The sequence below is a fragment of the Amblyomma americanum genome, chromosome 4, assembly GCF_052857255.1.
Source record: "Amblyomma americanum isolate KBUSLIRL-KWMA chromosome 4, ASM5285725v1, whole genome shotgun sequence".
NCBI classification, from domain to species: domain Eukaryota; kingdom Metazoa; phylum Arthropoda; class Arachnida; order Ixodida; family Ixodidae; genus Amblyomma; species Amblyomma americanum.
Genome location: NC_135500.1, coordinates 110479946 through 110505154, shown reverse-complemented (window position 1 = coordinate 110505154; position 25209 = coordinate 110479946). Strand labels below are relative to the sequence as shown.

At 46.9% G+C, this 25209-nt stretch overlaps 1 protein-coding gene across 1 annotated transcript in view; it reads right to left on the bottom strand.

Moving 5' to 3' along the window:
• The window catches only part of LOC144130300 (uncharacterized), a 32025-nt gene extending 15156 nt beyond the window's left edge, over window positions 1-16869 (bottom strand). The window contains exon 1 of the mRNA XM_077664247.1: window positions 16201-16869. Within this exon, the coding sequence (XP_077520373.1) occupies window positions 16201-16423 (223 nt within the window). The 5' untranslated portion in view covers window positions 16424-16869. The remainder of the gene's footprint in view (window positions 1-16200) is intronic.
• Window positions 16870-25209: the final 8340 nt, after the last annotated feature.

The following is a 25209-nucleotide window of genomic DNA, read 5'->3' as shown; positions in this document are numbered from 1 at the left end:
GGTAATGACATCAGCAAAGCTCTTTTAGCTGTCCGGAAAGACGTAACCTCCATTCCATAACCCATATCTGCCGACTCAAGGAATGAATATGTTGCAGCCACCATCAAGATCATGAACCTGTCCTTCACAGTGATCGTCGGGTACATACCCCCGCGTGTCAAGTTTGACGTCGACCGCCTTCAGGATACCGTACGCAGTACCCCTGCGCCGCACATCTTAACGGGAGACTTCTGCGCACATCATCCTGCTTAGAGAGACATCAGATCAACAGACAGAGGACGACAGTTATTTGATTTCGCACAGAGTAACAATTTCACTTTCCTCATCAGCGGCCAGGCCAGTTTTTATCAAGGTACCAGGTCCAGTGCCCTTTATATATCGATGATTTCTGCGCATTTGTCGTCTTCAACAACCTGAAGTGTCGACATAGAATCTCATGGCAGCGATCATCTACCTACGAACATTGAAGTTGGTGGTGGTTTCTTAGGTTCACAGTAGCGTGTGGCACGCTACACGAATTTGGAAGTTTTCGCTAACAAACTGGACCTCTCAAACCTCGATTATGAAAGCTTCATTGTTGCTGTAGCACGTGCCAAAATGTCCAGCACTAAGATTACAACTCTATCAAAAGTGCACTCAACTGCAGATGCTGAATATGAACGACTTCGAGCAATTCGCCGCAGAGAAGAGAGGCGAGCATGCAGAACGAATTATAGAGAAGACATCAGCGCTGCTAGGCGCGCACAGAAACATGTTCAACGTCATATGGGCAAGCTGTCGAGACGGGAATGGCGATTCTTTTGTGCGAAGTTTGATCCCAGAAAGCCTCTTCCTAAGGTATGGAGCATTGTACGCAGCCTCAGTAGTCAGCCTACCCCACTAAATCCTTTCGACTGCGTAGATGTAAATACGAATGTATCTCGTCTAGAGGCAGCGGAGGCTTTCTGTTCTAAGATTGCTGCTCGATTAGTGGTCATATCGTTGACATTTCCTCTCCAAAGCTTCACCCCTTCATCTATTATTGCCCTCCTGGATGACCTGTTCACAATGGAAGAACTTCATGCGGCTTTGGTAGCTACAAATAAAACATCGTGCCCAGGATTCGACGGTATAAGCTACACTGCTCTTTCTCAAAGTAAGGCCAAGGTTCAGCTGCTCGCAGATTATAACACCTCCTGGGAGACCGGCAGCCTTGAAATGTGTTGGAAGCGTGCGCGCGTGTTACCTATCCTGAAGCCTAGAAAAACATCAATTGACTTTAGCGCTTACCGTCACATTGCGCTTCTAAGCTGCGTTGGAAAACTGATGGAGAAAATGGTACACTCCCGCCTTACCTGGGACCTGAGGAACAGGCGAATTTACCCTTCGGCCATGTCTGGTTTCCGAAAAGGACGCAGCAGCATTGACAACGTAATTGCCCTTAACAATTCTGTAAATCGCAGCAAAACAGAGTGGTCTATGATCATTGCGGTGTTTCTTGACGTGAAGGGAGCCTTTGAAAATGTCACACATGAAGCAATTCTCTGAGCCTCACGATCAATTGGCATTGGTGGACGGATGTATAACTAGCTGTGTGATTATCTGCACGAAAGATCGATTTTCATGTGAAAAAGTGAAGGCGACACAGATCTGCATCAAATATCTTGCGGAGTGCTTCAGGGGGGGGGGGGGGGGGGAGGGATTTTAAGTCCCATCCTTTTCACTATCTCACTTGTTGGAAAAATGCTTGCCTCCTACAGTTGAAATCTCCCTTTACACCGATGACCTCTGTATGTGGTGCTCCTGACGCAACAGGCGCAATGTGAATGCCCGATCACAGAGAGCAATAGGCTGCATCGGATTGTTTTTAAGTAAGCGCGGTCTCGCCATATCGCCAGATAAAAGTTCAGCAGTTTCATTTTCGAGGCGCGATCGTTCACGCTACGCGCTGAGAGTTGCTGGTACCGCCATACCATACGTCACAAGGCATAAATTCCTTAGGGGGACATTTGGCAGGTCACTGTCATGGTCCCCACATGTACAACAACTTATAAAAAAGCTCTGCTCTTACGCCTCTATCTTTCGAATGCTCTCCACCACTAGAAAAGGCTGCTCTACACCTTCATTACTACGGCTGTAGGGTGTGCTCTGTGAAGTTCTACGCTACAGTCTCCCAGCTCTTCAGGGTATCTCATACAAATATCAAACTCCTTGAAGCTATGCAAGCTAAGGCCTTGAGAATCTGCCTCGGCCTTCCCAAGAACACCTCCACAGTAGGTACTCTAGCAGAGAGCAGACGCGTATCTGCATCAGTACTTTTAACCCAGGAGTTGCTTCGTGCCCAGATGTGGTTCGTGGCTCGTGTACCTCACCATCCACTCAAAGCGTACTGCATAGAGGAAGTTTCCGACCTTCTCCCACTGCACTAACAGCGCCCTGTTACAACCTGCACCCCACCTTGGAGGTACACAGCATGGCAAATCAAGACAACAGTTCCTAGCACCAAAAGAAAAACAACCAGCCCTGGTCCTGCACTTAAACATTTTGCTCTTGAACACATTTATGGATGCTACAGTGCGCACCGTCACATCTACACTGATGGCTCTGTCACATCCGTCTCATCAGCGATTGGCGTCTGGGTTCCGTCAACGCTCACCTCAATTTCGGCGGCTCTAAGTCACCGCACCTTGACTACTGCTACTGAGCTGGCTGCTCTGCGAGCAGCATTTACTTACATTCCTCAACAACTGCCAACAGCGTGGGTTATTTTCAGTGACTCTCGTGCTGCACTAGAATCGATAAAATCACCAGGAAACCTTCAGGAGGCTATCATAGATGACTTAAACAGATTACACTCCGAGGCCTGTGAGCTTGGCTACCGTGTTGTGCTGCAGTGGTCACCCGCTCACTGTGGCTTTGCAGGCAACGATCACGCTGACGGGGCAGCGAGGTAGGCGCATGGCGACACCTCCTCGCTCCTATCTATACCATTTTCTCGCAGTGATGGCGCGAGGCATCTAGCTAAAAAATCCCCGAAGACGCAACGCTCTTTGTGGTGTGATCCACAGGGTCAGTATAGACCCCTTCTACGTATCAACCCCACTTGTCACTTCCGCATGTCACACAATATATACAGACGTGATCAAAATTGTCTCCACCGAATTTGCCTGGACGTTCACTGCGCTAGCTTCTATTTACATAAAATTGGTCGATCAAGTAGCCCTCTGTGCCCCACATGTGGTGCGCCCGAGCATATTCCACATTTGATCTCCCGCTGCCAAGTCTTCAACAATCATTGCAAGGCACTTTTAAGTGCTTTAGGACTCTGAAAGGATAGCCCCGTGCACCTGGAGCATATTCTTGTACTCTGGAGGGACGCGGCTTCGGGTGTGCGCGGGAGAAAAGCATTTTTAGTATTTTTAAGAGACACGGGTTGGATGGACTCTCTCTGACAAACATGTGTGTGTGTGTGTGTGTTTGTTGTTAGTGCGTGAGTGTGCTTGATTTCACCATTCATCCTTCCTTATTCCCTTTTCCTCTTTTTTCACCACCCTCTTCTCTAATCTTCTCTTCTTTCACCCTCACCTCGAGTGGCACGCCAGGCAGACAACTAGGCAGACCTCTCCTGATCCATTAAACACCCTTCCTCATTCTCTTTTCCTCTTTTTTTACCATACTCTTCTCTAAGCTTCTGTTTCACCCTCACCTAGAGTAGCACACCAGGCCGACAACTGGGCAGACCTCTCCTGTTCTATTAAAATCTCTCCTCCTCCTACGACGTGCTGATCTGCGGACGCGCCGATAGTGCATATTGGAGATATTTTGGATGCCTGAAGATTATTCTGCTAGGAAGGCGGTACATGCTGAACTTTCAAAAGTTTTTATGTCTGCCAAACTCCTGTTTAAACGAAACCCACATCGAGAACAATGCCTTTATCTCTCCTGCGGTGTTTGCGTTAGCTTTAAGAGCACCTTACCATGTCATATGTTGTATTTAAGGTGAACCTCATCTCTTGCCCTGAAGTCGATAAGACTAAGTTCTAAAAGCAAGACATAAATATTGAATCCATGTGGGTACTGTCGGGTCGGTCTCGTCCAACAATTGCATGGGTGCGGCGCTCTCCCCGATAATAATAATTGCACCTGCTGAGCTTGTCCGAATGTAGTACTAACGTATCTCAATAAAGTTTTCTATTAACTTACAATGGCTGAAATATGTTCAACAGTCTTGAAAGAAACTGCAGTTTAGGATAGGCAGCAAATCTTTCGATGTGGCAGGGGCTGCATCTAGTTAGGTGCGATAATAACCACAAATTCGGACCACGAGTGTGAAATAGCTAGGAGAATGAGAATGGGGCGCATCGCATTTGGCAGGCACTCTCAGGTGATTTTACCAGTATCCATCGAGATGAAATTATATAACAAGTGTATCTTTCCGCTACTAACCTACGGACTAGAAACGTGAAGGCTAACGAAAGCGTTGAACTTAAACTTTGAGAGAGTGCCGCGAGTTATGGAAATGAAAATGAGATATTTGACGTTAGGAGCAAGGGAGAGAGCATAGTAGGTCAGGGAACCAACAACAGTTAAAAATATTATTATCGACACCAAAGGTATTAGCCTGGGCAGGGTATGTAATCGATGGTTCCTTAAATAGTCGAGTGATTTCTAAACACAAATGCAGAAGGGTGCGTGAGTGAGCGATGTCGAAGGATAAGGAATTCTGCGGGCTTAAGAGGGCCGCAGGTGGCACACAACAGGGTTATTCGGAAGGATAAAAGCGAGGCCTATGTCCTGCACTGCACGTAGTTGGGCTGATGATGATCTTGCAGCGGCGGTCAGCCCAACGATGCTGCTCACAAACCAGCGTCGTGTTTCACACGCAAATTCCACTTCTTGCGAATTTTCCGTCCTTCCTGTTGCTGTCCATTACGTAAGGCAGCAGTCATTTGTAAGAAGGGCCGCATTGTCTGGCTTGAAGGCTAGCTTATAAGGCCATTTAACATCGCTCGGCATGTAGGCCGCTTTTGGAAAAAAGAGACCTCACATTCCAGCCTCTGCCCGATCATGTTCGTGTCATTGTTGAGACGTTGCTTCAAAGTAGTTTTATGGGACTATGACAGAGCAGAGTACGTGTACATTAAATTGCCGAGAGCTGACGCATAAAGGGTGTTCCATGTGTTCGCTCACAACGCAGTAAACACTCCGTACATATTGTGTCGCCAGCTGTGTAACCTCGAACTAAGCTTGGAACTCCAGCTAGTCTCCGACCCTTTTATTCGTGAACGAACACCGTTATGTCGCTTACAGCTGGGTTTTCAAACTTCTTTCAAAATGAAATCGCCAAGTTTTCCGTGCGCAACCGTTGTAGACCGGAAAAAAAACAACCGAACACCTACTTTGCTGCCTTTCACGTTTTCACAATACAAATGTGTCTCTCAAGGCACCGCTGCGCGCTTCAGAATGCCTACCTTTTGGACCGCACGTTCATATTTAATGTGCACACAACAAATATCTGAGATGTAACACCCCTTAGTGGCACCTGGGGATTGAGATAGGCTGCACTGATTGGCTCCGGAATAATTTTGACCAAAGTGCGCGGCTTAACGCCAAGGATAATGCAGAAGCTGTGGGAAGGATTTGAGTTTACTAAGTACAGCTCAGCTGCAGGACGCCTTAGCCACACCGCAACTGCATCAAGGCTGCACGTTTACCGCGTAAAAGGCCACCTGAACAATACTGCGTTGTCCTACATAACAGCATCCAACGACTGACTGGTCAGCCTGTTAAAAGCTACTTGATATTACATGCTATTGCCATATGACTCGAATTAGGAGAACTGCCATTGAAGCTGCCCGAAAATATGTTTTCAAAGAGGCCGCCGCGGTGGCTAAGTGGTTATGGCGCTCGGCTGCTGACCCTTCAGAAGCGTATTCGATCCCGGTCGCTGCGGTTGAATTTCGATGGAGGCGAAATAATAGAGGCCTGTGTACTGTCCGATGACAGCTGCCGTTAAAGAACCGCAGGTAGTCGAAATTTCCGGAGCCCTTCGCTACGGCGTCCCTCATAGCCCGAGTCGCTTTGGGACGTTAAACGCCCATGAACCATAAACCATGTTCTCAGTTAAAAGAACAGTTCTGATCTCCAAAAGGTAGATTGCGGCGCCAACGCGCTCTTCTGCTCTTGAAAACTTTGTCTATAAATTACATGTAATGTCCACAGATACATGGAATTTTTAAAATTTAACCTATGAATGCTTTAGCCTGTGACTTTTTTGTTTCAAAATTTTTTCCTAAATTTTGCAAAACTTCCCCAATGAACGTTTTTTCGTAGGTTTTCAAGGTCTTTGTGTGAGGAGAAAATGTGACAGAGTTGCCATAATTATACGTTTGGTTCTACAGAAAAATGTCCCTTAATCTGCAAATGCTCAGGTTTATAAGTTTTATGGATAGCGGGATATAGTTGCGCAGACTTGTAGAAAGCACAGAACAAGACAAACGGCAGTTGCAAAAAAAAAAAAACTTCTTGACAGAGTTTTTACAATTTGACCGCACGGTAACAGTGATTCACTGTATCAGCCTACCGAAGCGTAAACACGGTGTTGCATAAGATTGCTATGTGACGGAAAGGCAATGAAGACAGGACTACATGAAAGATGGTGATGGCATGATTTCATGGCTGTGGGCCTAGCGCGAGCGCTCCGTGTCGCTCCGCTGCCCACTTTGTCGTCTTCTACAGTCCATGACAATATGGACGCTGTAATTGTAATAGCCACTGCAATGAGACCCTTGTGCAAGGGTCGGCGTACCATCTAGCTCTGAGGAGGTTCCTTTCCTGCGACGTCTATAGAATGCGGGCAATACTATATCCGTGTTTCATGGGCAGGGTTTTGAGAAGACAGGGAAGGCTGGATTTTGAAACAGCGCCCGCAGCGTGTGGGGAATGGTTTGGTTTGGTTTATGGGGGTTTAACGTACCAAAGCGACTCAGGCTATGAGAGACGCCGTAGTGAAGGGCTCCGGGAATTTCGACCACCTGGGGTTCTTTAACGTGCACTGACAACGCACAGTACCCGGGCCTCTAGAATCTCGCCTCCATCGAAATTCGACCACCACGGCCGGGATCGAACCCGCGTCTTTCGGGCCAGCAGCCGAGCGCCATAACCACTCAGCCACCGCGGCGGCTGTGTGTGTGGGGGGAATGTAATTAATTTCGACTTTGCTGAGAAGTATACTAGCGCTTCCTGCCGAGGATCAGCCCTGCCATGGGCACAAAAAACAAGTTCCAATTTTGAAATGTGTGGTCGCGCAGCAAATGTATACGCACAATTTCGTCATTTTCAGTGATGATTTGCGCAATTTCTTCGCTTACACCTGATTTTCTTCAGGAAAAGCAAGAAAGAGGGGAGAGAACTTGGCAGTGAACGCGCATCTGACATATGTTAGCGATGAAGCGACAATACATTTCAGGAATAGGTACGAGCTCAAGGAGCTCGGAAAGGACGATTGTACTAACATGTAATGGTTGTTCTGCGCAACTGGACCTGGAAAGAACGCATGCGACGAAATTCGAGTACTCCTGAAGCACCTAGAAATGCTGCGATAGCTTAGAGCAACTTCTGAATGCTCAATTTTGCAGCCAAAGACATGATAACTATTTGATTGTAGCAACTAACAAGTGCGCATTACATAATGAGAACAGAAAACTGGGTGAGTTGGTGTGGATTCATAATTTAACAGCGCTAAAAACAAGACAAAGCGGGAGACGTGAGACAACACAAGCCAGTGCTCTTGTGTTGTCTCCCGTGTCCCTCTTTGTCCTGTTCTTTTGGCGCAGCAAAATATAGCATTACACACACACACACACACACACACACACACACACACACACACACACACACACACACACACACACACACACACACACACACACACACACACACACACACACACACACACACACACACACACACACACACACACACACACACACACACACACACACACACACACACACACACACACACACACACACACACACACACACACACACACACACACACACACACACACACACACACACACACACACACACACACACACACACACACACACACACACACACACACACACACACACACACACACACACACACACACATATATATATATATATATATATATATATATATATATATATATATATATATATATATATTATATGGTTGCTGACTTCTGTGCGCGAGTTGAAAAACGAATGGATGACAGTGCGCGCCTTCCATGGCTTTCACTCTTGCATGCGGTGCGTCCAGGTCGTGACCAGGATAAGTTTGGGAATTGTAATTATTACGCACTACAGGGTCTGCATGGAAGAAACTTCACGTGCACATTAGTGAAGGCGTCGTGCGTTCTCAGACTAGTCTAGAAAAAAAACGAATTCCTTTTAATAAAGCAGTTTTCCACGTGTTTTTTGAGTTAGTTCTTTTTGGTCAAAAAATTGTCAAAATTTCATGTTTTTTTATCTTTAACGTCCCAATGGGTAACCAAAGCTGAAGCACACAATATCAGCCACATTTCATGTAGGCAAACTGCGATAAACGTCTGTGTGCTGTGAGATGTCAGTGAAGGTTAAAGAGCCCCAAATGGTTGAAAGTAGCAGGGAATCCTTCAGGACGGCGTGTCTCACAATCAATGAGCAGTATCGGGACAGTAAACACGAAATATCACACCATAGCAAAAAGTTAAATCTCTATGCAATTCATACATGTCGCAGACTGCTCAGAGCAAGACTGTGTGCCGAGGCTAGCATAACTGTCGGGCGATTTCCAGCCGAGATCACGAGCGGATGGCTGCTCAAGATAAAGAACCTCTCTGCACGTTTCGAAAAAGTCGACGTCAAAGGATGACTACGCTGAAATGCACCCTACGCTCACACAATTAAATAAAGAGGAAGGATGATAATGCTTAGGTGTCTACAAACCAATACGTCTTCAAACCCATGCTTATACTAAGCAAAGTTTAATGAGAAGAAACAAATCTGCATGCATGTACTCCATAGCCAGTGCCAATTTCTTTGACATGATAAGTGACTCTCCAGAAAACCCAGATCTCGAACAAAGAGGCGAACCAATGATCGAGAAGTATGAGGACGCGCTGCCTTTCTCGGATCTCGCACAAAAGCAGAAACTCTCTTTGTGCACTGCGAAATCTGTGCCTCTGTGCACTGCGAACGGAACTTAGGAATAGCGGAGCCAACCGCACAGTAAGCCACTGTCAATGAAAGCTTTTTCCTTCCTCCATCAGAAACGTTGTGACTACTGGAGAGCCAATATGATTCACCTTGTTTTGCAGCGAGAGCTACACTTGGCTACCAGTCGAGCATTTCGCGGTGGCCGGGAGAGGAAAGTTGTGCGCATGCGCCGTTACCATGTCAACAGGAGAGGAGCAGCAAGTGCGGAGTGCGCTTCGCCGTCGCTGCGGCTAGAGTCACTGGGCAAGTTTAGAGCACCGCGAACCTTTTCCCCGCGCTACCCCGCGCCAGCGATTGGTCAACGCAGGTCACGGGTTTGCCACCGCCCGCGGTCACTAACAAGCTTCCAAACAGAAGAAGCGTGGACGCCTCTCTCGGCAATGGCAGCGTGGGGATTCCTGCGTTAGGTGCTTGTGTATCGGGTTTGAAAGAAAAAAGCGTTTCGAGGCAACATGCAGGCTGCGACGCTTTCGGGTGGAGCAGTCGGACAGAGTGTGGGAAGACTTTTTTTACATTCCACGGGTGAAAAACAACCGGAGAAGGCGCCATGCCTGGCTGCACAGAGTTAGCCGGGAGAAGTCCGTGCCAAAAACAAACACATGCTTGTGCGAGGTAAGTTCGAGTGGTTCATGGCAGAAGTCTTGAGCATAGTGTAAAGTGCACGAAATTAGACTGCAATAGAACAGCTACACGTGCGGACAAAAGTGAACGGACAGCACTGTTGCCGGCTAACATTTTTCACACGATGTCTTATTGTAACTGGGAGGTCTGGAATGTTAGGGGACTGAAATGTTTAAATGTTGCCTCCGGCTTCTGTACAATGCACAATATTGTACTTTGTACAATGTACTTTGTAGATTGCAATTTATTGTACAATGTACAATAAAGTGCACAATAAAGTGCCGTCATGCAACTCTTTTTTTGCGTTTGGCTACATTTATGCTGTGTTCTTCCTGGGTGTTTCTGCACTAACTGCCCAAGTTGCAGAATTTTCTGCTGGATAGTCTAGAAATAAATTTTTAGTGTTGTAGGGACCTGCCCTGCAGCCCCCTGTGTTTTCTTTCCGGCGAGGCACCGTGCAGCAGCAGTATCACCTCGAGGAGGAACGCATTCCCTTGTCAATTACATTAATTGGCAAGAGAGGGCGCCAGCGTCGCTGCGCGGGAGACTGCTGAAGCCCGCGCGCGGGGGAGGGGCATGGGGCTCTTCGGCTGGGATCATCGGCGCGAGCGGATGTGTCGCTCGCGGCTCCGCGTTTCGCCGACGGGGCGAGAAAGTGACGGGGAGACCCGCTCCCGTACTCGTCCCGTCCGGCCTTCGGAGTATCTCTTGCCCTAGTGTGGGCGAACATTCGCTCGGAACCTTGCTGGTGAGTCGAACGACCTCGATTCATTAGTGTACCTTGTTGCTAGCTGGCGTTATTTTTTCTGTAGATATAAATGCCTGTTTGTGTCAGCCAATGTGTCGTTCCTTTGTTCCCTCAGAGCAAGGCCCGCCGTGGTTGGCGTGCGCTCGGTAGCGTGCGCGATCACGGGGTGGTATCTGGGCGGCTTTGAACCGTGTCAGCCGCGTTTGAGTGGGGAGAACGTATTTATATCTCCCCAATTCAGCCCCACATCTGGCAGCCCAACATGGGGCCCGCTCTTGGAACATTGGACGACTGTCCGTTCGGTTCGAGGAATGCTCTTTGTCCGGACTTGACAAGTGCTAAACCTAGAGTGAATTTTAATCGCTAGGACCTGCGGCATGCTTTCTTGAGTGCGAGGTGTATTGCGATGCAGCATGTTTGAACTTTTCGTCATGCTCAGCACATTTATCCCTGGAGTTTCTTCGCGAGAATCACTTGGTCCGCATCGAGGGAGCGCGAGGCCTAGCGCCCGGGAAGTCACCGAGCCCGAAGCGAGTGAGTACGGAAGCCGAGTGGGTGGTCCGAGTTTCTGTATATATTTTCTCTACTGTCCGACTCTGGGAGTCGCGGCTCCGGGAGCCGGGTGGCCTGGGGCCACGGGTGCCGCTACGAGCTGGCTGGTATTGCAGCTCGGCATCGGGCGCTCCGACACCGTCCGATACGGTGGGCGCCGACCGCTCAGAAGCTGCTTTGTGCAGTGAGCGGGGTAGGACCACCCCACAAAGCTGATGTCTCCTCTCGGCGGCGCGCGTAACCCGTTTCGGGTCTTTGTTGTGCTCACGGTCGTTGTCGGAATGGTAGTTAGGCCTAATGCTTTTCTGAGCTGCCTGCACCACGTCAGAAGAGGCCCGACCCCCGGACCGGGGTGTTGAGAGGGGGCGCACTTTGCTGCCTGCCCGTTTTTTTGCATCCTCGCACGAGCTGAGCAGTCTCGTTCAACTCAAGAAAGGGCTTTGTTCACTCGAACTTTGCGTTCGCACAGCCGCCGACACGTTTTGCTAGAGAGTTAGGTATTGTGGCACGAGGCCCTTGCGGATGCCGTTTCCCCTCACGTGACCTACGTTAAAGGCACGCCGAGAGCGTTTCGGCAATTTTGCACATCCGGTGGAGCCACCCAGGCTTGCTGCCCGGTGCACATCGTCTCGCTGCCACCTGCTGCGACGGAGCGGCCTGTATCCTGTTCGCCGCATCCATCCGGGGCAGCTGTGGCGAGACCAGACAGCAGTCACCTCCGGCTGCTGCTTCCCTGGCGACTACTGCAGAATCCTGACCTGCAGTTTTCAGTTTTCCCACCGGCCTTTTTTTCGCGGGCCTGCGGACACGGTAGTCCGCGGGCCATGCGAGTCGTCCCAGCGGAGATCTTCACGCCGCCTTCGGAACACCGCGGAAGTCTGCGTGGATGCTGTCGGCGTGACTTCCGCTGCAAGACGTGCCTCAAGGAAGACCAGGAGACTCCTCCATAGCATGCACTTTAAGGCGCGTGGATCTAGTTAGGGTTGTGGGGATGTGGGGACCTGCCCTGCAGCCCCCTGTGTTTGCTTTCCAGCGAGGCACCGTGCAGCAGCAGTCTCACATCGAGGAGGAACGCATTCCCTTGTCAGTTACATTAACTGGCAAGAGAGGGCGCCAGCGTCACTGCGGGGGAGACTTCTGAAGCCCGCGCGCGGGAGAGGGGGCATGGGGCTCTTCGGCTCGGGTCGTCGGCACGAGGGGACGTGTGCTTGCGGCTCCGCTCTTCGCTGGCGGGGAGAGGAAGTGACGGGGAGACCCGCTGCAGTACTTGTCCCGTCCGGCCTTCTTAGTATCCCTTGCCCTAGTGTGGGCGAACATTCGCTCGGAACCTTGCTGGCGAGTCGAACGACCTCGATTCATTAGCATACCTTGTTGCTAGCTGGCGTTATTGTTTCTGTAGCAATAAATGCATGTTTGTGTTGGCCAGTGTGTCGTTCCTTTGTTCCCTCAGAGCAAAGCCCGCCGTGGTTGGCGTGCGCTCGGTAGCGTGCGCGATCGCGGGGTGGGGTCCGGGCGGCTTTGTACCGTGTCAGCCGCGATTGAGTGGGGAGAACGTATTTATATGTCCCCAAAGCCAACCCCACAGTGTGTAGATCACAGCCAGGCTAACTATGACTGCTCGTTACTGGAACTGTCATGCGAAACCATCAGAATATACCTTTCAGCTCCCATTTTCTAGTTCAGGATTAATCCACTAAGCAAGTTTACATTGTGGGACACAATTCGGCCAGACACCTGAGCATGCTTGTGTTCCCTCTCCTGCACAGAGGAGTATTAATCTCGGAATATCTTTTATGAGCATTTTGACGCTTTCTAGACTTGCACCAACCTTAAAAATATTGATAAGAATCAAGCCAATTAAAATGCTGGACGAGGGAACACAGGATCCTTTATTGCCCTCGGTACAGCGCAGCAGTTTTGCATCGATGCTCATGTAACATGGAACTAAATTGCTCCAAAGCGAAAAAGATCACAGAGCAAAAATAAAAAGATGGTTTCCTGTAACTCAGTTGAGCGTCATGGTACACCGGAAAGCAGATATGCTAATGGCAGGTGATAAGAATGTGCACGCGAGTTTCCGTGTCTGTTTGTGCACGGGCATGTGTGGCGAGTTCGTCAGCAGCTACGCTGCCATCGGGAATCGCTCGATATGCATGTTATCGTAATGGTGGAAGGAAAGAACGCCCGAGAGACTTAAACTCCACCAAAATAACGTAATAACAGTAGGGTGCAGGGTTCAGCAATAGAGGTCATTGGCAGGGCAGATGTCCTCACGAAAACTGCCGCTCAACGTTCCTTACAGCCCCGCCGCGGTGGCTCAGTGGTTAGGGCACTCGACTACTGATCCGGAGTTCCCGGGTTCGAACCCGACCGCGGCGGCTGCGTTTTTATGGAGGAAAAACGCTAAGGCGCCCGTGTGCTGTGCGATGTCAGTGCACGTTAAAGATCCCCAGGTGGTCGAAATTATTCCGGAGCCCTCCACTACGGCACCTCTTCCTTTCTTTCACTCCCTCCTTTATCCCTTCCCTTACGGCGCGGTTCAGGTGTCCAACGATATATGAGACAGATACTGCGCCATTTCGTTTCCCCGAAAACCAATTATTATTATTATTATTATTCCTTACAAGCTTATCTCGTATAGTTAGCAACTTTTACTATTTTCTGAGTACAAGTTCAACTCCTTAAGGCAGTGGCTTATGGAAATGTTCTTGCCGCATTCAAATTTTCGTCAACTTTCGGCTCGCATGTAGCCGCGCTGGACGCGCGCTTTCACCACATTGGAAGCTTCATGGGCGCGCCGATCATTGTTGCCAGCACAATGTCAGACCTTCGAGGCGTTCTAAAATTATCCAGTGACTCTAGCCGCGGCCGCGCGTCCGCTCAACCGTTGGAACCGCCCGTGACGTTAGGAGTTGTGCGCAAGCGCCGATCCCATGGTAACTAGAGAGACCGCACAGGTGCGCCGCGCGCTTCGTCGCCGCCTCGCCTGACGGCGCTCTATCACCCGAACCGCGCGTCGCATGCGCAGCATTGCGTATAAAAGGCGGAGATGTAATATACGGCTGTATCACAAAATTTGACATAGATGCAAACGAGAGTCTAGGCGCTGGTAAACGGCGGTATCGACAAGAGAAGATTAACTCTTCAATATTGAGACCGCTGCATGCTACTTCACCGACCATCGGGAAGTCTTCGTGTCTGTCAAGCAAAATGAATAAAAGATGTCTATACCCAACGGTTCTCATTGCTAAACATGCAGTGATCAAAACAAGGTCAGCCAGAGAAACGTACCTATCGCTGCGTATATCCTGGAATAGCCGACCTAAGCCACTGCAAATTTTTTACGCTTTTTAACGGTGATGTACTGCAAAATACTTTGGTAATAAATTTGTGTTTTTTATTTCTTGACGTTTGTGTCAATATACCTCGTTACCCATAAACCAGATAAGCAAAATCGTCTGTAGGTTGATACATATATTTTCGTAGAAGAAAACGTAGTTATGGCAGCACTTGTTTCTTGAAAGAACGACCATCAAAAAAATGGAGCGCTCACTTGAGCTCCACCTTAAGCGTATGACGCGATAGCGTAATGGGTTAATTTTGGTGTATCAGAAGGTCCTTCTCTACTTAAGCAATAATCATAGGCCTCTGGGAGTCCTTATACCCGTCCTGGCGAAGTGGTGCAGCGGGTGAGCGATGCCACGGCAATGACAATGATTTTTCGCTCAACGCTGACGCCGAAACCAGATTTTCTTGAGAATGGGGCATCTAACGATATCACGTTGGAAATGTTCCTTGGAACAAGTTTGATAAATTTCTGAAAAAAAACTACGATTTTGAAAAAGACAAAATAACATGGCGCAGGCTGAAACATTCATAGCTTCATTCTAAGAATACTCTTGTATAGGTATTATATTTCAATTCATTCGTAACAGAAGTTGGCCAGAGCAGAAAAACACGTAAGCAGAGCACTCCACTTCTTAGTCATAAAAAATCTTCTGGGCCTTGAAAAATTTTCCGAGCAAAACCAATTGCAGATCTTTTTATTACGGTTTTTCTGGTGCGTCATATAAAATATGAAGTACATTTAGGAGCCCCACCAGTCACCCTTTGCATGATCTTGTGTGGAAACACTCTACTGGGGCATTCAGGAGCAACTTTAGCAATACGTAAGAACACTGCAGTGATATTCGGAGTTATATATGGGTGTTATTGAAATAACGACAAGCGTGTATTATTCTCGTAATCGCTTGTGTTATGTTCCGGCACTCGAAGGGAAAGCAAACTAGATGTGCATTGCTTGCCCGAGAGGTTGTAGCGGCGGGTGTGTTCTGTCTTCTGATGGTATAATTGGTTCCGTAGTACACTATGTTTGGAGGAATGACAGGTACATGATATTCAAACGTGCTTTTGTGGAGTAATGTTGTCCTTGAGACGTCTAACGTTTTCTAGCTCCAAAAACGAAAAAAATTGGATGAAGGACGAGCCTTGAAGGCAGTAGAGTTCAAATCTAAGCCAAGCAAGCACCTGAGAGGTGAAGCGTCGACGGAAAGACGAACCATACGTAAAGTAAGGATAAAGGCGAGATGAGCGAGGAGCTCTGAGTTACTGGGTTACTAGCGCACGAAGGAAAAGCGCGGAGGCCGGAAGACCACAACGGAGCTCGCCGTTTCTGCGCTTATGATTTCGTCTTTTCCGCCCCAAAGCTCTTTCATAGCGATGTGCTTTGCCGAGCAAAACTGCGCCGTGGTGTAGTTCATAAAGACCGTTGTGCGTAGGCAAGTATTTTCAAAGGCTGATTGCAATCGCTACGTTCAGTGAAGAAGAATAACAGGCAAGCAATACGTGCCTGAAAAGTGGGAGATCATTTCAATTTTTCACGGCGCGTGGCTTGGTGGCAATTCCACACCACTTGAGGTCTCTATTCATACTCCAAGAACTTAGCGAGCGTAAATGTGGGAAATATGTTCACAGAAAAGGCACACAACAATGCTTGTTGCTAATCAGACGCCTATGAGGTTATTTAACTGCTAGAAAACACATTTTGTCTTACCAGAAAGATGTCCGGATGCTAGGTAAGCATTGCCAGGCCATGAAGCCGTGGCGTGGTCCACCTGGAACTCGTCCATGTAGAGGACGTACAGATATCCTCGGCTTGATTCGACGATGGCTGTGAGAAAGACAGCGCTAGCAGCCACAATGGGTATTATCCAGCAACGGTCCTGCAGTCGCTCCTTGGCGATGGCCGATGTCTTTCCCTTCGATGGAGTTGTCATCACTTCCCTAGGCAACTGGTGAGGTTTCCAGAAGAACTCTTCCCTGCGACGAGTCAGGCAGTGACGGCTGGTCCAAATGTGCCTGTCTTGAAACCTTAAAAGTTGAACATATTTTTCAGTATCTTCATGGGCTGGCTTCTCTTCAAAGCGTGAGAAAGAATGCGAGGTGAGCAGGTAGCCGACAATGAAAAATCTGTGTCAGTATTGTTTGGGAATGGTGACAGGGCTGGCGGTTGGACGCTTTATGCGGAGCCAGACATGCTAGGTTTGCAGAATAGAGTTGAGAAACGGCGTGACGAACTGGCTTCCCGTGCATTGTGCGGCAGCTGGTGTAAGCCTGGAGCCAACTGTTACAGCTGTGGAAAATGTGTATTGCCTCAGGTGCACCTATCCGACCGTTATATGCGTATATGGGGCCTCGGAATTGCTTACGGAATGCCACGACACTCACCGTTCATGCTGTTTCAGGCGCTGCTCATGACTGGATTCTGCTATCAGCCGGCCGTTTCACTGAGAGGCCTACAGGTTCCGCAAGCTGGCGCCACCGACTGGCTTCTTGACTTCGACAACCGTTCTTCAGATTAGCGGTGCGCACCGCAGCCGTTTTTGGAGGCGTCCTATCTTCTGACCTGGCAACGGTCAACAATATCAGCCAAGCAGGACACCTGCATAAGGCGTGAGGATTTCACTGCCTCCTTGGGCCACGGCACAGTTTCAGTGTACATATTTCTACCTCGTTTTGGACTCATGTTGTTTATTTTGATTTTGAATTTGATTAAAATCCTCCATATGCATGTTTCATTTTCAATTTTACATTACTACAAAATTGTATACACGTTCTACTTGTAACCACATTTTACACTTCTATCTGTGCTTGGTGTTTAGGTATTTACATTTTATGTTCATTTAATAATTGTTTTCAATATTTGTGTGACTAGCCCTGCCTTGTAATACGGTGGGCCTTGGGCCTCGTCAAGCTGACAAATGCATCTTTTATCCCAGGTGTCCCACCAGAATATTTTTTTTCTGGAAATAAATTGAATATGGGACTTTCTGGTTCTGGATGGGGATATTGAAACGAACCAAAGTCCAATGACGAAGGCTCAGGAGGAAAAGCTTGAGCTAGTTTATGGCACTGTTCAAAGGCTTGAAGCAAGCCACATGAACAACCTTGAAACTGTTAATAAGATCCTCACCATTCATATAGACTTGCAAAAGGAAATGCAGTCTGTAACTAAACGTGTGCATGATCTTGAGCTTAAAAAACAGACAAGTTCAGACCTTCATAATGATATTAAATATTTAGTTAAGCGTGTGGAAGAACTTGAACGTAAAAATCAGACAATGCGTACATCTGAAGCTTCTAGGAGCGGCGCTCATGATGTCTCTAACATTCAAATTAAAATTGATGTTCTGGAAAACTGTTCCCGCCGGTCCAACGTTATCTTCTATGGCGTTCCTGATAAGGTTAAGGCTGAAACTTAAGAAGACTCCCAGCATCTGGTTAACGAATTTTGTTCTGAAAAGCTTGGTCTTACAGTGTCTTCATTATCCAGGGCTCATCGCACAGGCCATTTTTGAGACGACAAAAACCGGCCTATTATCGCTAAGTTGTTTAACGAAGAAGTTGAATCTTTCATGAGCAGGGGCTATAAGCTCAATAATACGGATTTCAGTAGTTCACGTGATTACTCTCAAATTGTTCGAGACAAACGCCGCCAACTACTCAAGTATGCAAAATCAGTAAAATCTGAAGGTGACAATGTGCGTTTGGTTTTTGATAAACTGTGTGTATATAGTGAGTCCTATTTCTGTGATATCAAAGCGAATCGCGCTGTGCGGGCGTCTCATCAGTGACACAGACCTTCCAGTCCTCATAAATTGTCAGATAAACCACTCTCAAGGTCACTCGCTCGGCGCTGCGCTATTTTGGGTACTAACTTCCTTTACACCAACATAAGAAGTCTTCTTTCTAAAAACGTGGCTCTTTCTTCTTTAATCGATTCATGCTGTTCGTAGATCATCGCGCTTACCAAGACTTGGTTAAATGACATGATTCCCGACAATGTCGTTTTCGTCTGTGATTCTGAATTTAACACATTTCGTTGCATCCGCGTGGGCCGTAGGGGTGATGGTGTACTTCTAGCTATTCACAAAGAGATCACCGCTGTGCTTCTTGAAGTCGTGTCATGCCTGGAGTAAGTGTGGGTCCGTTTGAAATGTGGCCCTTCTGTTATCATTGTAGGTGTAATCTACCGGCCTTCTCACATGAACACATTATTCTCAAGTGAATTTGGTCGAATCTTAAGCGGACTTGATGTTCGGTTTCTGAATTCAAGATTCCTGTTTCAAGCTGATTTCAACTTTTCGGAAATTAACTGGTCCTCTTTATTTGCTCCAACTAATGATCCTGAAGCTCAGATTTTCCTCCAGTCTTGTCATGACTTCTGATTGCAGCAACTTATTTCGGAACACACGTGTTGTTCCGCCACTTCTGGAATTGTTCTGGATCTTGTCCTCACCAATAATCTTTATCTTTGTTCTAATCTTGAGCTCTTAGAAGTCCTTTCGGGTTATTCCATAATCACCGGAAAGCTTAATTTCACACCTCATATAAAAACAACTCGCAAGAAGACAACCAGGAGCTACAACTGAGCAAACTTCGGTGAAATAAACGCTGAGGTGTCAATTTTTGCTCAGCACTTTCTTCTGAATTTTGCAACACGTTCAGTTAAAGACAACTGTAAACTTTTCAGAAACAAATTTGTTGCGCTTATCGACCGATTCATACCTGTTATCACTATACCACACATCAACATAGCGCCTTGGTTTAATAGCCGCCTACGTCGCCCGAACAATAAGAAGTAGTGTCCTTACAGACATGCCGACAAAAGCAGGCTCTCCTCTTCTTGGCAAAGCGAAAAAGTATTCGATAAGGAATATCAGACGGCGCTTAAATCTGCTCGTTGCCATTTCTTCACCCATGAGTTACCATCAATGTTAAAGAATAACCCTTGTAAGTTCTGACAGTTAGTTAACTCTTAGAGTCATATAGCTCTAACCAATGCCGAGGGAGGCAGCGTTCCTGTGGCTGAATGCGCACAAGCTCTCAATGGCGCATTCACGTCAGTCTTTACCCGAGAAGTGGTTTATTTAACCGCTGCTACTACGAATAATTCCAATACCTCCATTTCCGAAATAAATATTAGTGAAAATGGAATCCTATCCTTACTAAAGAAACTTAAAACGACATCAGCGTCTGGTCACCTTGGTTTTAATAACAAAATATTCAAGAATTCATCTCAAAGTATCCATCGCATCTTGTCCGCTATTTTTTCGCAGTCTCTTTAATCTGGTTTGGTTCCACGTGACTGGCGCCCAGCTAAGTTCGTGCCCATTTTCACGTCCGGTGATCGTTCTTTAGCACTAAATTATCGACCAATTTCATTAACTAGCACGATTTGTAAACTCACTGAGCACGTGATTCATTCGCAGGTATTTAACTTTTAGAGCAACACAACATCATCTTTAAATACCAGCACGGCTTCCGTAAAGGGTACTCGTGCGAAACGCAACTCGCTGGTTTCATCCAAGATCTTCATTCATCTGTTGATGCTGGTATTAAAGTTGTCTCCATATTTCTTGATTTTTCCAAAGCGTTTGACAGGGTACCTCATAACCGATTATTAACCAAATTAACACTTCTTAATATTCACCCTCTTGTTATTGCATGGGTTAAAGATTTTCTCTGTTTCAGGTTTCAGTGTGCCACTGTCAATAGCCATAATTCGTCTCACAGCCAAGTTCATTCCGGCGTTCCACAAAAAAGCGTGCTTGGCCCCTTGCTTTTCTTGATATTTATTAATGATTTACCTAACTCAGTTTCTTCCCGAAAGAGACTTTTCGCTGACGATTGTGATTTATCGCAAAATTTATACTAACAAAGATCGCATAGCCCTTCAATCCGACTTCGACATTGTAACAGCATGGTGCTCTACTTGGCTCATGCAACTTAACGTTTCTAAAACAAAATTTACGTCTTTTACTAACCGAATGTCTAGATTTTATTTATTTATTTATAAATTTATTTGTACAAGACCTGCTGTAACACAAGGGCATTATTGCGGGGCGGGGGGGGGGGGGGTGTGCAATTGGAGGAAAATGAACATGTGACAAACAGCGTATAATTTAAATACCACCCCAGTTGAGTTGGTAACCACGTATAAATATCTCGGTCTTCACGTTCTTCTAGACCGAACATGGAACCACCATATTAACCTTATTCTTGCATCCGCTAATCGGTCTTTCATCATCATCATCATCATCAGCCTTACTACACCCACTGCAGGGCAAAGGCTTCTCCCATGTCGCTCCAATTAACCCTATCATTTGCCGGCTGCATCCACCCTTTGCCTGCAAACTTTTTAATCTCATCCGCACACCTAACCTTCTGCCGCCCCCCGCTCCGCTTACTTTCTCTTGGAATCCACTCCGTTACCCTTAAGGACCAGCGGTTATCTTGCCTTCGCATTACGTGCCCTGCTTAAGCCCATTTCTTTCTCTTGATTTCTACTAGGCTGTCATTAACCCGTGTTTGTTCCCTCACCCACTCTGCCCGCTTCCGATCTCTTAACGTTACACCTATCATTTTTCTTTCCATGGCTCGCTGCGTTGTCCTTAACTTAAGCTGAACTCTTTTCGTTAGCCTCCACGTTTCTGCCCCGTAGGTGAGTACCAGTAAGATTATGCTGTTGTACACTTTCCTCTTGAGGGAAATTTGTAAACTGCCACTCATGATCTGCGAGAGTTTGCCATATGCGCTCCACCCCATTCTTATCCTTCTAGTTATCTCCCTCTCATGATCCGGATCAGCTGTCACTACCTGCCCTAAGTAGACGCATTACGTCACAATTTCTAGGCTCTCGCTGCCAATTGTGAACTGTTGTTCCGTTGCTAGGCTGTTGAACATTACCTTGGTTTTCTGCATGTTAATTTTTAGACCCATCGATCTGCTCTGCCTGTCTAACTCATTGATCATGATTTGCAGTTAACCTCCTGAGTGACTCAGCAAGGCAATGTCATCAGCAAATCGCAGATTATTTAGGTATTCTCCATTTATTCTTATTCCCAACTGTTCCCAATTCAGGCCTCGAAATACCTCCTGTAAACATGCGGTGAACAGCATTGGCGAGATCGTGTCTCCTTGCCTGACGCCCTTCCTTATTGGAATTTTATTGCTGACTTTATGGAGGACTATAGTAGCTGTGCAGTTGTTATATATATCTTCCAGTATTTGGAAATAAGGCTCTTCTACCACCTGATTACGCAATGCCTGTATGACTGCTGAGGTTTCCACTGAGTCGAATGCTTTCTCGTAATCAATGAAAGCTATATATAGAGGTTGGTTATATTCTGCACATTTCTCTATCACCTGATTGATAATGTGAATATGATCTATTGTGGAATATCCTTTACGAAAGCCTGCCTGATCATTTGGTTGATTAAAGTCTAACGTTGCCCTGACTCTATTAGCGATTACCTTAGTGAATACTTTGTAGGCAACGGATAGTAAGCTGAGCGGCCTGTAATTTTTCAAGTCCTTGGCGTCTCCCTTCTTATGCATTAAGTTAATGTTTACATTCTTCCAAGCTTCTGGTACAGTCGAGGATCAAACCTTCTATGTTCAAACCAATTAATCGGTCTTTAGGTCTCTTAAAGCAAAACTTAAAGCATGTTCCCTCCCACCTCAGATTACGTGCTTATACCCCTCTTTTGTGACCTAAAATTGAATACGCTTCGGCTATTTGAGACCCTCATCAAGGGTACTTAATAAATTACATCGAAGCTTTGCAGAATCGAGCAGCTCGTTTTATCTTTTCGGATTATTCGCGTCATACCAGCATCACAACCTTGAAGAAGCTCGCTGATCTTCGGAATCTGTCTCCGTCGTAAAGTTGCACGTTTATCACTTTTTCATAAACTGTATCATCACTCAACGCTTCATAATGACTTTTGTTCTTTGCCTCCTTCCTTTTTGACCACCGCGACCATCTGTTTAAAGTTAAACGCTTGTCATCTAACGATGTACATTCATTCATACCACGTACCATAACTTACTGGAACGCTCTGCCTTCGCATGTTGCTACCGTCACTGATGCGGATAAATTTTATAATCTATTGGAGGCTACTACCTTTGCTTAAATTTTATGGGTAAATTGTTAACTTACTAGTGCATTAGGTTTCAGTCTTGTATTTCTGTTATTGATGGTTCTCGTTTTATTTTCATGCCGTTGTAGAGAGAGATTGTACAACTTGTATTAACGTTAATATCTGCTGCTCTGTTTATGGCTTTGTTTTTCCCCTTTATGCTTCAATGTTTAATTTTGTGTCGTGCATTTTTGTTGCAAAGACTCATTAGCTTTTATCTGTTTTGTTGTAGTTTCTTGAAATTGTGGTTTTGATTACATGCCTGTGCCCCCCCCCCCCCCCCCCCCAATGTAATACCCTCGAACTGAGGACCCTTAGGGGTATTTTGTATAGACAAATAAGTAAATAAATATAACGCCAGGCATGCTAGAAAAGGAGCAAGGCCGTTTAGTTATATACCCCCCCCCCCCCCCCCCCAATATTGCTGGGACGCAAAGATTTTACAACGTATTAACACCTAGTGCTTGCCCAGACATGGCTGGACGTATGGCATCAAGCCAGAGTTTATAGGAGGTCCAGGTGTGTTGGCCGTGTTGAAAACCCAGTGCATGCCACGCGTTAAGAGCTGGGTTAATGCTCGTTTTTTTTTGGTGCCGAAAGCACATTTTTTTTTATAAGAAAGAACCTGTCCAAACCAAGCTGTTTTCTTTACGCAATACATGGTTTAGTGTCCTGGTCCAGGCGTTGGTTCTTCTATAACGCACTTGGGGCGGGTGCTTCATGTCATGGAGTTCAAACAGAATTGCAACCATACGCTTTGCTTTGAAACAAAAAGTCACATGAGAACCTTCGGAGCATCACGCTCTCAGCCCGGCATGTGGAACACGGGCCACAGCTGTTATGTCTGTAATTGCCGCTAACGAAAATGACCACTTTTTGTTCTGCGGATTCACAAAGCCTTGCTCCCGTCTCCCGTGTCACGTACAAGTAAAGCGGGCACTTGATTTCGCCTCAGCGAATCCTGCACTATTTACACTCTTGGATGGGATGCGAACTCGAAGCCTTATGTCCAAATAAGAGGAGACAAAGTTCAGTGCTGAGAAACCTCAGCTGTTTTGTGTCACGGGCGCTGCAATAATAAAATGTCCTTCAGCCTCCCCCTAACCCTTGCTCTTTTTTTCCAGGCGACAAATAATGTTGGCTACAGCTGTCAGAAACCGTTTTAAAGCGAAAAATTTACTGGCCTAGTCAAGCCAAGGTCATCGGCACCGCAATTTGACCTTTTAGTGGAGAAGTGGTGGAGGTGTGGCAGACCCGTGACATACCACGTCACTCGCCACCGCCGTGCCGACCGCTGCGCCGACCACCGCCTTGGCAGCTGTGGCCACGTGACCAATCACGTGACTCGCCGTTCGCTGGAAAAAGGAGCCGCCGGCGTTCTCGCGGAATTCACATTGCAGTTCTCGCTTCGAACGGAGCGAGTCGGCCGGTACGGTCAACGTCGTCGGGACGATTTCACTAAACCAAGCTTAGTGGAGCTTAGTGCGTAAGCACTTCTGGCCGCCCTCCCCGGGCTTCAGGGGTCGGTCGGTGTGAAGCCCGGCCAAGTGAAACCGAGGAAGAATGCCAGCGCCGCCAACAACAGAGAACCGAGGCGTGTGAGACGGGCTGCAGAAAGGATGAACGCCAGCAATGACCACCTGAGTCTTATTGTGAGTAGGCGGTGGCGTCCACCTACAGGAGGCAGTTATGCGCCTTTTATATTTCAAACCAGCAGAGGATTTATACCGTCGATTTTGTAGAAAGAAAAGGCGCATAACTTGCTCCCTGCGTTTGTGGACACCTCTCATGCTTTGAGGTACGTGGCGTGGCGGTGGTGTCCGCGTGAAAAAAACTGTGCTTTCGCACAACATTTCGTGTTTAGCAATGCTAAACTGCCACCAATTTTTTTAACGCAAAGGCCTAACGGCACTTAAATAAAGAACAAAAAGGAAACGACCCACAGTCACCTGCAGAGTGCATCAAAGGGTAGAGAGATTTTCCGCCTTTTCGATGTGATTGGGAGGTGAATGAATATTTCTGGCCTAACATAAATATTGTTGGAGTCTATAGTAGACAGAGGTTGGTCCGATCGTTCTTGACAATCACAATGTGAAGAAAGCAGGCAAAACCTCACAGTGTTTGCCACATTTTCGACCGACAAGTCCTCTTGTCGAAACGTTGGCAAACACTCAGGTTTTCTCTCCCTTGTTCACTTAGTGATGATAAATATGGTTGGACATTTGTAACCAGGTAAAGCGTAAAAAAAGGCAATAATCAAAATAGAAAACCTGTGCCGAAATTCAGCATGCTGATTGCAGCACCGTAACTCACAGGCTAGTGGACGTTGAACAAACTTTGCAGCACTTTCACGACTTTGGCTCCCGAGCATTTTACAAGACAAAGATCCGGGTTGTGACAAGAGCCATACCACCTGAGTCTTATTGTGAGTAGGCGGTGGCGTCCACCTACAGGAGGCAGTTATGCGCCTTTTATATTTTAAACCAGCAGAGGATTTATACCGTCGATTTTGTAGAAAGAAAAGGCGCATAACTTGCTCCCTGCGTTTGTGGACACCTCTCATGCTTTGAGGTACGTGG